Raw genomic sequence first — 14,801 nt, 5'->3', positions numbered from 1 at the left:
ACTGTGCCTTTAACTCAATGGCATTTGAAGATAACACTAATAGAGAATTTAAAAAACCCCTACATATTTATATTTGTCTTTTAAATAGTTATTTATAGATCGATGTTTCTTTAATGCTTTAAATACACAAAAAAATGATTTATGCCTCATCTTATGTAGCGGTTAGAAGTATTTTCCATCTCATTTTTCAGATGCCAACATGTTTCACCTATACAACATACAAGAATAGAGTAGATGTGTCATTCCTGTTTCACTTTAAATTTCTAACTTTTCCAACAGAGAAGCAGTGCACGCACACATACACACATGCACACACACACACACACACCCACATAATTCAATCAGTCAAAGGCCTGATCAGGTGACACACAGAGATGTGCTACAAAGTGAAATGAAAGCAGCATCCTGGCTTTCTCTGTGGTTGGTTTGCTTAGCTGTGGGGAGAGGCAGCTGTTTACATCGTATATGTGTCTCTAGAGCACAAACACACACCTGATCACACACATGAGGACACTCAGGAGAATAGCACTGTGAGGTAGTACTGTGGTGTTCAGGGATTTAGGGGGGGGGGGGGGGCAGAGATAGAGAGACAAACAAAAAATAGAAAATAAAATGCTTGGCTGTTTTGTTAGCCCACTGTGCAGTACGGTTTAGTCAGAGCAGAACAAAGAGGAGCTGATGAAAGCGGCGCCGTAACCAAAGCTGTGGGTGAGACACAGCTAGTGGAGGAGATCCTTCCGTTAACACAGAGCTGCAGTCTGTTAAAAGCTCCTCCACCTCCTAGAAATAACAGGCTTTGTCTTACATGAAAGCACTGGCAGCATAACCTTTTATTATGTTGACAGGCTCCTGGATTTATCACAAGAGTCACACTCCAGTGCTGCTACTGAACACCTTCAACAAGGGCATGAAATAATAAACTGCAAAGGAAATGGAGGAAATGAGGAGACTGTAGGAAATGAACTGCCTCCTACAGACTTGGCCTTAAGAGGCTTTGAGATACTGTAGACAGCAGTCAGGAAACTATTTCTATTTCTGTTCAGTCAGGTGTTGGGACCTTTTAAAGCAGTGGTTCCCTAATCTTTTTTGGCTGATGACCCCTTAAAATGTGGCGATATTAACTCAAGACCCCTCATCACAGGTTAAGGCCTTAGTGTCAGTCGTGAGTTATGAGCAGCTCAACCAAAGATTGATATTTGTTTGACAGATTCATTTGAACAAGGCTGGGCAAACTGTGCTTTATGTTTTAGTTGTGTCCAAAAGGTGCACACCACAAAGTACAGGGTTGGTTGGATTCTGGGTCTCTGGACAAATAATAAGACTGCCACGTCTGCTGATCGCACTGCACCTAATGGGCACTCGGAGATGAAAGGACACCTACACAATTCACAAAGAAAGGGAGGTGGAGGGTTAATAGAAACCCAATAGAAAATTTCTGCCCTGGGGCCCTCTGGCAGGTTATTTAAAGACTGCATAGGCCCCGAATCCCATACGCAAATGTAATATGTGTACAATCTTTTAATTTCCATATACATATATGTACATATGAAATAAAAACATACATGTAAAATTAGAAATTGGAACAATTTAATATATTGACATATGTCTAGCCCATAGAAAAATAAATATGTATGCTGTGGGATGTATCCATCCCACAGCCTGTCAGTATATGTTGGTATTATATAAAGGAGGGTCCAAAAGTCTGAGACCACTTCCCTAGACATTAAGATTAACTTGAAATTAATAAGAAAAACATACAGAATTTTTATATGGATGTTGTTTTATTAAACTTGCATATATAAATTAAATATATTGTTAAAATAAATGCTGCTTGTTATGCTCATTATGCCATGTTGTATGTTATATGTTAAAAAATTAATCCTAGATATTTTCAATATATGTACATAGGTCGATACAAATATACAAAAATATATATATATTGGTTATATAGAGTATATATAATAATATATCCCCTTAAAGGTGACATACTGTATATGGCAAAATCACTCTTGATGTAGAGATATATTTGTCATATATTACATTTCTGTATGGGAAGATTTGAAATTATCCAAATATTTCAAAGGGGGAGAGGGAAGTTTCAATCTAATGGTGTTTTAAACAAGATTATTTCACTCGATTCAAGGAAATCTTAAACCCAGCAGGCTTTAATCGAAAAGAAATTAAAAAGCCTGAAATAACATAGTAAATGCAATCTGTGGTTAATGGAGTAAAACATGCTGAACCTCCACTCCTTTTATACAAGACTATTTTTGGATGGATCTTGTTGCAGTGAAACACCGTTCTACATCTAAGGATCTTCACTGCACAATGAAAGGCAACAAAATCAAGAAACCACTGTGGTAAATAAAGGCATCTACGGCCAGTAACTGTTCAAAGGTTTAATATTTTGGCAATCAGCACTTTTATTTGCTCTGAAATTGAAAACTGTAAACGGCATTAATCCTTACAAAAGAACTGTTTAGTTGTTGTTTGGTCTGGTTACATGTTGGAATAGCTCAAAGACCCAGGGTTCTGCTTCTGTTTGCTTTGTTTTAACTGTGTTTACTTGTTAGAGACTATAACGGTTGATATTTATAGCATACTGATAATTATTGGTTTCACTGTTATGAACCAATGTTGGTATCTGAATGCTGATGTGTTTCAGCACCATAAATTATAAGTTGAACTTCCGTGCTTTGTTGTAAATGAGAGAGGAGTGTTACATATCGCACCGTGTTGTATCTGGTTTATTTTGTGCATGTCGTTAATAACTGCTGAGATGTTTCTACCATTGAGAAGAAAATATAATAGTGAGGAATCTGCTCAAGACTGTTTTTACGAGGTTTGAATGACTGGTTGGTTTGACTCGTCTGTACGCTGTGCTGAAGCTCCAAAGGGCATTGGATAGAATCACCTATTTTGCACTGAACATTAAAAAAAAACAACTTGGTGTTTATAGAGAAAATGATGCTACCATATGTTGTGTAGTTCAAGTGAACACTTTGCTACCGTTGTCATTATTTGCCATGTTTACAAAAATGAGAAGTTGAAGCTGTTCTGGATGTGTTGCATATTTGTAATTCTGTGTGTTTTATTCACGTGTTACACTGTTGGACTAATCAGACCAGGGTAGATGGGCGACGCTGTGAGGTTAAGTAGAAAATATAATTACTGTAACCTGTGAAATCAGGCACAAAAGATGATTATCCGTGACTGCAATGAAATTAGACACCACTGATAGGGTTTTGGACAAAACAAAGAGAAGATGGAGCTTGTAAAATTATTGCAGCGAGTCTATAAAGTTATGAAAGGACAGAATTTCAGTGTCGACATATGGCTCTAGTTTCATACTTAGCTTACAGGTGTGAGAGTTATATCAACGGCAGCTACACTGGTTTTTAATGTCACTCATTCACAACGTACAGGGTGGGATGGGTTATGCTCGCCTTACATAAAAGCCCATGTATCCTGGTCTGCAGACTGAGTCAGTCTTGTACACTGACAGATTTCAGGACCCCCTCCCCACCGCCACCACCACCACCATCTATTGTCAGGGGCCCCAAACCTCCTAGCAAAGCCCCTGCAGGACAGTAAATATGCTCCTGTTCTCTCTGTGAAAACCTCAGCACACTTTCAGTGCCTCTGAACAACGTTGCCAATATACCACTGACTGACTGAATGGATGACTGATACACTGATATCTGAGGCTGTGAGTGTGTGTGTGTGTGTGTGTGTGTGTGCGTTTTCTGACAGATGAATAAACATGCAGATGATATAAAGAACCAAGCTGAGTTGATGATTATTACAGTAAATGTGTGTCTCGTGTGTGCTGTCCCCCTCGGCTCAGCTCGCACCGCTCTGGGGGAAATAACTGTTCTGTTAGCGGACGCTGTTATTGGCTCACAGGGAGGAGACACTCTACATAGCCTAGTTTCCTCTGCACTGATAACCAGGATTTACTCATTAGTCCTGTTATTACTTCTGCCAAGAAAGCTGTTCTTGTGCCCCTGGTAGTTTCTTTGTGTGTCAGCAGGATATCTCACAAAACAGATTGCCTAAAATGTGTTGTACTGGCCTCATGTTTAAGTTATTAGTTTTTAGTGATGGACCACAAACTTTAATTTCTGCAACTAGATGTTTTTTTTTTTTTTGTAACTATAAAATCAGTGCTTGAATTGGGCCAGCACGCTGCATTATGGAGTAGTGGTGCATTAGATATCTGTTCTTACTCAGTGCTGCCACTATTTAATGAACGTGTGTCGGTAACAAGGGTTTTCACTGTATTTATTATAAGTCTTGTGCAATATAAACCTGTTTCCTACTCAAACCAAAAATGTAAGGACGCAAAAATAAAAGCATAGATTTCTGCTCCACCGTCCAAAATCCTCTGCTCATAAATACTCTGTTCTCAGGGGCATATACATTAATTACTACTAATACTTTATATTACATGGGGCTTTTGTACCTATGATCTTAAATATTCATCAAAATCCATGTCTCTAAATGCTGCAGGTGCATTGCTGCTGATTTAGAATACAATCTTACAATACAATCTTTTTTTTAATGTAGTTTCAAGCACTGAATGAAACTAGAAGATAAACAGACTCAATTACTTACTAGTTGTCTGTACTAAATGTTTAGCCATGCAGCACCAGGCTCATAATGCTGCATCTGTCACTGTGGTCACGAGGACTCAGTAAGAATTTGCCTCAAGCAGACAGTTCAAGTAGATGAGTGACAGCTCAATCCTTCACTCGGACATCAACATGAACACTTCCTGTAGAGCAGATTGGACAAACACACCACTGGGCTGTCATCGCTCTTTGGTTCTTCACTCCAGTGGAATCAGTATCTGAACAGATGTACGGCCAGAAATGTGCCATGCAGCTGCTTAACCATACTGACTTTACAGCATATCTATCATGTTTGCACACAGACACATGTTTGCATTTATTTTGGATGAATATCAAGAGAAAATAGATTATACAGCACTAACAATACACACAACACAGTACATGGAGGGTATGTGGGGGCTGGGTGTGTGTGACTACAGTACTGTACCACATTTGTATTTGCATTTGGCTTTTGTAAGCCTTTATTTGATAGGAAAGTGAAAAGTGACACGGAATGGGACAAAGAGCAGGGGAATGACATTAAGCAAAGAGTCTGGCTGGCCGGGAGTCAAACCAGGGACTCGCTGCTCAGAGAATTTGCACGAACGTGGTATGCACCCTAACCGCTCAGCTGTCAGGTCGCCCTCTCAGAAAAAACATGATGGAAAAGATAAAACCAATGTGTCATTTTGAATATGATCCCAAATCATCTCAGATTTGTAATTACTAGCACTCAATTAATATCATATCAGCAATTTGTTCCATGCCAAGATGATTTCATCAGAAACACCTTCTACTGTGAAGGTCAGAATCTCTGCTGAAAAAGGGCGCGTAGATTCGACACCTGCCTGGACTCAACTGATTCACTGCAGGTGTTTTCTTAGGTCAAATCTTACAGCGAAAATCTGATACACAGTACATTCAGAAAGTATTCACACCCCTTCACTTTTAGCGCATGTTATTTTGTTGTATATTTAACTGTAATGGATAAAATTGCCATTTTTGTCCATTACAGTTAAATATACAACAATTTTTTTTCAAATTCAATAAAAATCAAAAACTAAAATCTTTCGTTTTCAAAAGTATCCAGACCCTTAATTCAGTACTTTGTAGAAACCCCACTGGTAGCAATTACAGCTTCAGTTCTTCAGTTCTCTCTAGAAGCTTTGCACACCTGGATTTGGGCAGTTTATCCCATTTATCCAGGCAGATCCTCTCAAGATCCCTCAGATTGGAAGGAAAGTGTCTGAACAGCTATCGAAATGTGCAAAAAAGTGAAAGGAAGTGAAGACTCTCTGAGGCCTCAGTTCAAGAGATCAGTTAGTTAGTTTGCTGTGCTCTTTCTGGGCTCATCCTTGTTGCACATGTGGCCCCAGTTGATGATTTCACTGCTGGAGTTTTGCCACTGACAAATAATTGTTTTACATGTGGCTACAAGTACATGTAGTTCAGTGTGGATTTGAGAAGCTCTTTAACAGCCACAGGAGTGAAGTCTAAAACTTTAGCAGGAAGGTAACAGATGGTTCTGTGTTGACAGTGGTTTCCACCCTTGTACGTCTGAGCCGTGTACTTAATATTTTGACAATCCCTCCTGAGAAGTATGATCAGCCTGCGTTCAGATTTTTAAGATGAAGTTATGCCGAAGCTCCCTGATAATACAACATGAGTTTAAATCTTGTTAAGATTCATGGGAAGAAGAAGAATCACTGCATTATTTCCTGACATTTTAGAGATGTTATAATTGCAGTGCCGTGGTGCCCAATAGTAAACTCTGTGTGTGCCTTTTCATTTGTACTTTCTGTCTCACGTGTTTCACCAAAAAAGCCTTGACAACCACACACACATGCCCAGTTCCTCAGTTCCAGTCCTCCAGGCCCTGCTAGGGGACCGCGGGTCAGTAAGGCAAACAGTTGTTTAGACATTTATGGGGAAGTGATGACCCCTGTGTGGAAACTGGATTTTTCCTGGAAGAGACACAGGAACACACACACACAAACACACAAACACACACACACACAGACACAAAGAGAGACAACAAGAGAGAGGGCCAGTATTTCTTGGCTTCATATGAGAGACAGCTGTAGCTTTCCAATCATGTCTCAGACAGCCTGGGGACATGCAACATTGGTCTTTGTTCCACTGTTGGGGGGGGCAGGGGGGTTCAAAAACAGGAAGTCAATCAGTGAGGGGAACCAGAATTCCCCATAAACTACCTGCAGGGTGCCCTCTGAAGACAGGTATAATGTGTGCGATTCTGAGGAATAGAGAGTGATTATGCATAAGGTGTAAACGTCACAGGAAGATGAAAGGGTTTAAAAAGTGACTCCCTACGTACTGGAGCTACGATACAGAACAACAGAAAAGCAAACAGCAGCAATTTTGACAATTTTGTCATCTTTTTAAGCAAAATTGGGAAGTTTTTACCATTTTCAGTCTCTCAGATATGAATATTCACTTGTTGTCTTTGTCTTTTATGTCAGTGCATGGAAAAGCTTCAGGTGTTCGACTCTTTGGACAAAACAAAACATTTAAAGACAACATGTGCTCTGGAAACTAACAGTATGATGGACATTTAATTAATCAAAGAAATAATTGGCAGATTGATTAGAAAAGAAAACAATCATCAGTTGCAGACACTAATTCTAAAGGGAAACTTGTAAAGTGACTTCAGAGCTGTTTTTTACTTCCTGTTGTTTAGCGCCATCTACTGGTCATTACAGTAAATGGCACAAGGTGTAATTCTGTGAATGTCCAGTGACAGTAAGATGTTAAATATTTAGTTTTATTATGTACATTTCTGAAAGTTAAACTACATGACATTTGTATGGTCTTTGCTTTTTTTGTATTAACTGACTAAAAATCATTCTGGCCAATCTGAAGCTAAAGACTACAGAGCATCTCATGTTTACAGAGAATAGATTCCTAACTGTGGTGAGATTATAATTGTTTGAGAACATGCTCCATATTATCATGTTTTGTTTTTTACATGTTTGCATGTTGTTTTCATTAAATCAGCACTTATGTGTGTTGTCGTGTCTGCGGATGTCTGTGCACTTAACGTAGCATAACATTCGCATAATGTGTTGACTCTGTTTCCTCCGTGGCCGGTGGCCGGTGGCCGGTGGCTGGTGGTCAGATGGCTGGAGGACTAGGTTCTGTGCTCTAGTAAGCAGGAAGGACTCTCCGCAAAGTGTGTGCCTACATCTGTTGGCAGTCTGGCGAGGCAGACCCAACAGAAACGCTGTTTGCACTGAGAGCATGTCATCACGTTACATCCTCTGTTTTTCTGCAACATAAAGCACAACAACATATGTATTAGACAAGACATTGTTCCAAAACAATCCGAAAAACAGTCACGTAATGGCCCAGCTCTGTCACTTAAATGTAATAAAAATGTGTTTGTTAACACATATTGGTCTGAACTCATGAGTTCAGGTGTATGTGTGCAAATTAGTGCTGATAGATAAATAAATGAATGAATACCTGTATTCTGCAGAAGCAGTGAGGACAATACTTGCTGTTGAACTCCATCCAGTGCGTGCTCAGGCTGTCCTCCAGACTGTCCTCCAGTACCCCGCGGCCGTACCTGCTCTGCAGGAGGAGCCGCCTCTGCTTGCTGCCGCCGGCATAGTCGTCCCACAGAGCCTTCATCCCCTCTGAGACACACACACAGCCAGATGTGGAAAAGTTGAATGCTTTTGTGCATTTTGAGCAGAGAAATCATAAATTAAAAGCACTGACTTATAAATAAGCTTTCAGTGTTCGTTGCTGTCACGACTCATGCTTTATATCTTCAGCTCTTTTCACATTTACAGTTTTACAGTGTTGTCAGTTTTGACACCAACATGAATGGAGCAAAAGTTCAGACATGGAATCAGTGAAACTCAGATCTTATCATTTTTGAACGTATTAAAGGTCCCCTTTAAATAAAACACCAGGGGACTGTTTTCTGAGTGATTGAGTAAAAAAATAAATAATAGAAAATAAATCCTGCAAGGTTGGATGGTGGATCAAGGTGGGCGGAGCTTGGCTGAGAGCGGCGACTGCGTTGTTGTGACATCACAAAGTTACAGTGTGTGCATTTCTCTGTGGACTGATAGTTCCACAGTATTAATATAGAACCTAGACCTGTTTTATGATTTAAAAAAAAAATTTAAACACATGGAAATCTCAGTTTATACCTTAAAAAACTGATATTTATATTATTCTTTAATCTGCCATTTACTGTCTCTTCAAATGATGCAAATTATGTGTTTGATCTAAAAGAAAATCAAACAGTGGAAAATGCACAACTCATTGATCAATCCAAAGATATGAAATGTATGACCAAAGAAATAGCTGAAACTAGGACAAATGACTTAAACTATTACCAGAACAGTAGCATATTAAAGTTTTGTTGATTCTTCTTGAAGAATTTAAAAGCTCCTTGTTTCAGACTTTTTTTGTTGTGGCTAAGAAATTACTGCCACAGCCATGTTGTAATGACTTATGATTGACGTATACTGTAACATTAACACATAATTTGCCAAGACTTTGCCAATTTTAGGGACTATTTTAAGCACAAGACTACACACAAGCACATATACACACATATCCACGCACCTTGTGACTGGGGCAGCTGTGCCTTGCCTTGCTGGAGGTTGTTTTCTATCTTTTTTTTCGTCTGACAGTCATCTGTTCCATGGTAGGTCTTTCTGCAGGTGACACAGAAAGCAAAGCCGCACACAGAGCACATCGCTGCCGTGCTGGACTTCTCCTGAATGACGGCCGAACCACAGGAACGGCGAGGACAGTACACCACATCTGCACGGAAGAGGAGGGGAGAGGAGAAGAGACAGGAATGGTTATTTGACTCCCCAAGAGAAATGACTACTGTATATTCTTTTCTCCGCTCATTCTGCTGTATAAAGGCTTCGAATGGATCTTGTGAGTTTTACAACAATATAAGTAAACACACCAGACATGAGGTCCAGAGTAGACTGCAGCAGGAGACGATCATAGCGGCTGAACAGCTCCTCCCCAACCAGACTTTTCACCTTTAAAAAGAGAAAAAACAGAGACGCAAGGAGGCAAAGAAGTCAGATAATCTAAATGAAAATCCAGGAGATTTCTTTTGCCAAAAATAGTTGGTTGTTTTGTTGAGCTAAAACAAATATGTCAGCCGATGTGAGTTTATTGCAGATATGTTAGCATTGGTGTATACAGTGCATCTGTTTAATGGTAACAAGAAAGTGCATGTCAGAAATGCCCTTGCAGCAACATCACAGTCTGTCCACCTGAAACCACCTGATCTGTTTAATTTTACAGTGGAAAATGTCCCACTCAGGACACACCTGGCCACATCCACAGTGGTGGAAGGTAACTCTGCCATGTTAAGCTACTTTATATTTTTACTCCATCACAGTTATTTTTTATAAATGTATAATTTATATAACAGCTATAATTGACTAATCTCTCCACAGGTTTAAAAAATGAATACCAAACAGATCATCTTACAAAATAAGAGAAATTGTTGTAGTGTAGTAGTTATAATCTGCTCCAGGTCAACCACAATATGCACCATTAAAAGGATACTCACATGTTGATGCACTACTCACTTTTGATACTTCATTCAAGTACAATTTTAAAATGGAAGCTTTTCATTTGTAATGGATTATTTTAGTTTTGTTTTATTTTTGCTTAAATAAGGATCTAAGTAACTCTACAAAAACAAATTAATTAATTCTTGCCCAACATCCAGAAGTCTTAAAATGCAGGAAGACAATTAGAACAGACACAGAGAGACAGACAGAGGAGGGCTGTACCTGTGCAGGCGTGGGGCTGCCCGTGCAGTCTGCCTGAGGACAGGTGACCCCCCGGACGTTCCCCTCTGTTATCTGGAGCTTACAGAACTCAGCGAGACAAGCCTTGCAGAAGATGTGGCCACACACGGGCAGCTGCACGCACTCCGAGCCGAGCCAGCCCACGAAGCACACACCACAGTCCAACACTGTGGTGGCAAACGCTTTCTGTTTCTGGGCTGCATCATAGATCAAGAGCTGGGACAGCAAAGTTTGTGATGGAGTTAAAGAGGGACCAGAGGCGGTTTGCTCTTTATTTTGAAAGGATTCTCCAGGGTGGACTGGCAGAGGAGCAGCTTCTTGTCCACCCGAGGATCCCTGGTGAATCTGATCAGACTCAGAAAGTGGAGGAAGCTTGGATTCGCCTCCTGTTGAAGACAGATCCTTCTGGACGTTAGCCTTAAGCTCAGAGGTTTGCAAGGTCTGATCAGCCTCCTCTGCATCTGAGGCTTGTGCAGTTTGGTTAGAATCATTAGTAGACCCCGAGTTTAGGCCACTCCGGCTGACTTTGCTGACTGCCTGAGAGTCTGTGCTGCTCCCGTCTAAAGTTGGGGGATTCTGGCCATCAGGAAGAATCACTATCGGATGCTGAACTTCCAAGGATGGTGCAGGGTGATCTGAGCCATTACAGCTTTGGACATCTGTGGATCCTGACTTCGGAATATCTTGATTATTCTTTGTTTCTGAGAGTGCAGGGTTGTGCGAGTCCTGGCTGTAGCGCTGAGGGCTGTGCTCGTCAGAGGGCAGCTCCAGGTGAGTACTGATGTCCAGGAACCTGAGGGCATCCTCTCGAAGAAACTGCACCCAGGAGAAGAGCACCACAGCGCCTCCAGTGGCCTGGTAGAGATCAGTGAGCTGAGCGCCCAGTGCAGAGAGCTGTAGGGGGAAAGGGCCAAGACTGTAGACTGATGCAATCTTTATAGATTCTCTACAACCGCTCACACACACGACCCACATTGTTTCTACTGACCTGTGTGTCAGTCAGCCAGCTGCAGGCGAGGGTGAAGGAGGGAGGGGAGGAGGATGGGTAATTCTCAGGGAGTTCAAAGGTCAAGAGCAGAGGTGGAAGGAATGATATCTCATATCGCCTCACCACTTCACCTTCGAGGGAAAAAAAGACAACATGAACGAAGTACGTTACCAGGAGTAACGTACCACACACAAACACTGAACCATGCTCCTCAAGACTGTCTCTTCTATTTCTGTCTTTCTTAATAATGTCTTTAATTACACAGGCCATCATTTATATTTATTTAATGTTAGATAGTTTGCATCGCCTGCCCCTTTAAAATATTCATATTAAATATTAATATGAACTAACAGATGCCACTGTTAGTTCATATTAATTACAACATGCTCTTTTTCTGTAATCGGCTTATTTACCCTCTGTCAGAGACACAGTGAAGTCCGCTGGAAGCTCAACCGACACTCGGATTTCTCCGGCAGGGTTCGACTCATTCCGGACAAACTCCTCCAAACCCAGGATACTGTGGAGAGCGAGCAGCTCGTCTTCCTGGTCCTCCAGGTCGGTGTTCATTCTCCCTGCCTCCAGCACTGTAACTTCCTCCTCACTCTGTCTGTGAGCTCGACGGACTGGGGCTGCAGCTGTTCCTTCCTCTCTGGAGCTCTGTGGCCCGCGGTGAGAGGTGAGAGGTGCTGGGCAGGTCGCGCTGTGCAGTCTGGTCCACGGCTGCCCGACCTGTGTGACGCAAGACCCGGAACACAGCAGCAACAAGGCCAAACATTAGTCATCATGGTTTATTATCAAGCATTTGCGGAAATCATGTTTGACAGCTTTATCTTGGCACAAACAAAGAAAAATATTATTATGTTGTCATGCAGATCTGGGTGAGACATCCAAAAGAAATTATTATTATTATTATTATATATTATTTTATAATATTTATGACACTTTTAAACAGGTGAAACTTTGTGAAGGACCACACAACAGATCTGCATGACTGATGTGTCAGATGGGAAATATGAGAAAATTCAGATCAGGGCCTGTTTATATCAGAATCAGAATCAGTTTTATTGCCAAGTATGTTTCCACATACAAGGAATTTGTGCCGGTGATTGGTGCAGTTGGGGATCAGGGGGGTCAGTGACAGTGGGGCTCTCTAGCCTTGTTGATGAGGCTAATAGCAGATGGGAAGAAGCTATTTTTGTGGCGAGAGGTTTTGGTCCTGAAGGACCGCAGCCTCCTGCCAGAGGGGAGTGTCTCAAACAGTTTGTGTCCAGGGTGGAGGAGTCAGCTACAATCTTCCTTGCACGCCTCAGAGTCCTTGAGGCGTGCAGGTCCTGGAGGGACGGAAGATTGCAGCCAATCACCTTCTCAGCAGAGTGGATGATACGCTGCAGTCTGTTATTGTCCCTCTCCGTGGCAGCAGCGTACCAGATGGTGATGGAGGAGGTGAGGATGGACTCGATGATGGAGGTGTAGAAGTTCACCATCATAGTCCTTGGCAGGTTGAACTTCTCCAGCTGCCTCAGGAAATACATCCTCTGCTGAGCTTTCTTGATGAGGGAGCTCCAGGTCAGTGTTCATACCATGGATGTATTATCAGACCTGGACACCGCAGCCACTTGTTTCCAGGGGCCACTTGTGGTGTTGCAGCGAAAAATCCCCCTGAGGCCCAAAAAGCATTTTTCCCATAGAGCGCAATAGTAAAAGAGAGGCCTGTGAAACTGTGAACAGGACCCCTCCAGCTGTGCACACAGCCCAGTACCAATCTTTCTATTCTACAGCTTTAAGGCATGGGGTTTTAATCTGTGTAAAAGTTTTTCAAAGCTCAGAAAAGTTTTTTTTCTCTGAGTGACGTCACCAATGTCACTCAAGTTAGTATGAAAAGTGAATAAACAGCACAAAGGCAAGTTTTCTTCTACACACATCAAGGTTAACTGATTTTGTGATGTTTTTTTTTTTTTGTCGCATTTATTCGTCACTTCTTACACTTTTTTTCAGGAATGTAATTGTTTTTAATCGATATATTCGCCACATAACTGGATTCACTAAGACGCCCATATGATTTTTCATCACTTCCTCCATCACAGTTTCTTCAGGTGTTTTAATTTAAGTCATTGAGCTTCTGTGTGATAGTTTCTGTGATGTGTGAGCAGCAGTGTCTCCTCCTGATGTGTGTGCACATCCTCCTAAACTTTGATTTATCAGTCAGAAACTGTTGCTGAGTGACTCTCAGTGCTGCACAATGGAGACAACAAACATGTTTACAAGGTCTTTCACCTGCATTTATTTAGGTTTGTTATTCTGAGTTGACTGTGTGTGCAATCACCACTGGAAGTGATCACACACTCATCAACCTCATATCATTGTACAGGCTTTATATCTGAAATGAATTCAAGCTCTTGCTGACTGAGAAGAAGAGTGCGTTTAGGTGAGGGATCCAGGTGGAGCTGCAGAGGAGCAGACTCAGCTGATGGAGATTCACGCCCACAGATCAATTCTTTAAATCATGTGTCTGGTAATTTCCATTGAGTTGTATTGATATAAGACACAGACGGTAAAACAAGCTGCTGCCACTGCCCCAGACAAAGTGATGAGAGACGAGGAAGTGACGTCCTCACTGATGAGATGAGACTGTCTCTCAGCATCTTATCACTTATTGTAAAACATTTAAAAAGCTTTAAATCTCATCTCTGGTCATTTCCTTACAGGGAACAAGCTACAACAAATACTGTCGCTGCAGAGCAGGTTCAGTCTTTGAACATCATCATTTTAGTATGTTGGTAGATGAGTACACACACGAGTATGTGAAAATGAAAATGCAAAATGGAGTACTGCATTTTCTTTTTAAATGATACTTAAATAAAGCGTCCTGTGGGAAGTGGGGTCACATGACTGCTGGGCTGAGGAGCACAGGTGGAGAACTGGGCAGCTCACACAGGTGTCCTGAGTTTTCTTTGTTCTGTGTCCTGAGCTCATTCTGTTTGTCCTTCAGCTGAGCTGCTCTCACCTTTGTTCCTGAGTGAGTCGTTTATTTCATTATATTTCCTCAAGTCATGTGTATTTTGTTGTTCAGTGGTACATTTAATCTCCTTGGTTTGTTCTCCCACCATTATATATTTAAAGCGATTATGTATGAACTGATTTTGATTTAGAATTGTTGAATTGAACTGCACAAATGTTGAACAGAGTTGTTGTAGCTGCTGAATCTCTGAGAAGTGATGTTATTGTTGGAGACACCAGCTGATGCAGAGACGATGTGACAGAAGTTGTGCTTTTGTTAAAATCTTTCACCTCATCCTCTCGGAGGACTGCACAGGGACAGGCAGGTCGCTATATGCAGATTCAGAGCAGAAGACTGTGAAGCCAGGGCTGGGTGATCTC

At 41.4% G+C, this 14,801-nt stretch overlaps 1 protein-coding gene across 1 annotated transcript; it reads right to left on the bottom strand.

The window, feature by feature from the left end:
* Nucleotides 1-4,920: 4,920 nt before the first annotated feature.
* On the bottom strand, nucleotides 4,921-12,177 carry LOC139626224 (E3 ubiquitin-protein ligase RNF14-like). The gene is made up of 7 exons (XM_071486500.1): nucleotides 11,837-12,177; nucleotides 11,424-11,554; nucleotides 10,418-11,329; nucleotides 9,571-9,649; nucleotides 9,216-9,416; nucleotides 8,097-8,269; nucleotides 4,921-7,899 (listed from the first exon to the last, which is right to left on the bottom strand). The coding sequence occupies exons 1-7, from the start codon at nucleotides 11,988-11,990 to the stop codon at nucleotides 7,762-7,764; spliced, it is 1,788 nt and encodes a 595-aa protein (XP_071342601.1). The 5' UTR covers nucleotides 11,991-12,177; the 3' UTR covers nucleotides 4,921-7,761.
* Between the last annotated feature and the right edge of the window lie 2,624 nt (nucleotides 12,178-14,801).

This window comes from Trachinotus anak, unplaced genomic scaffold (genome assembly GCF_046630095.1).
Source record: "Trachinotus anak isolate AG129_WGS33_773 ecotype Australia unplaced genomic scaffold, CSIRO_AGI_Tana_v1 ptg000010l, whole genome shotgun sequence".
Classification (NCBI taxonomy): domain Eukaryota; kingdom Metazoa; phylum Chordata; class Actinopteri; order Carangiformes; family Carangidae; genus Trachinotus; species Trachinotus anak.
The sequence above is the reverse complement of the archived record's forward strand: the minus strand, read 5'-3'. Positions and strand labels throughout refer to the sequence as shown.

What these genes read in the sequence shown, in the direction of transcription:
- LOC139626224 (XM_071486500.1), bottom strand. Translation starts at nt 11,990, where the DNA reads ATGAACACCGACCTGGAGGACCAGGAAGACGAGCTGCTCGCTCTCCAC. An exon ending in CACTGTGTCTCTGACAGAGG is followed by an intron (nt 11,555 to 11,836) that starts GTAAATAAGCCG and finishes TTTCCCTCGAAG; the next exon opens with GTGAAGTGGTGAGGCGATAT. An exon ending in TACTCTGGACCTCATGTCTG is followed by an intron (nt 9,417 to 9,570) that starts GTGTGTTTACTT and finishes TCTTCCGTGCAG; the next exon opens with ATGTGGTGTACTGTCCTCGC.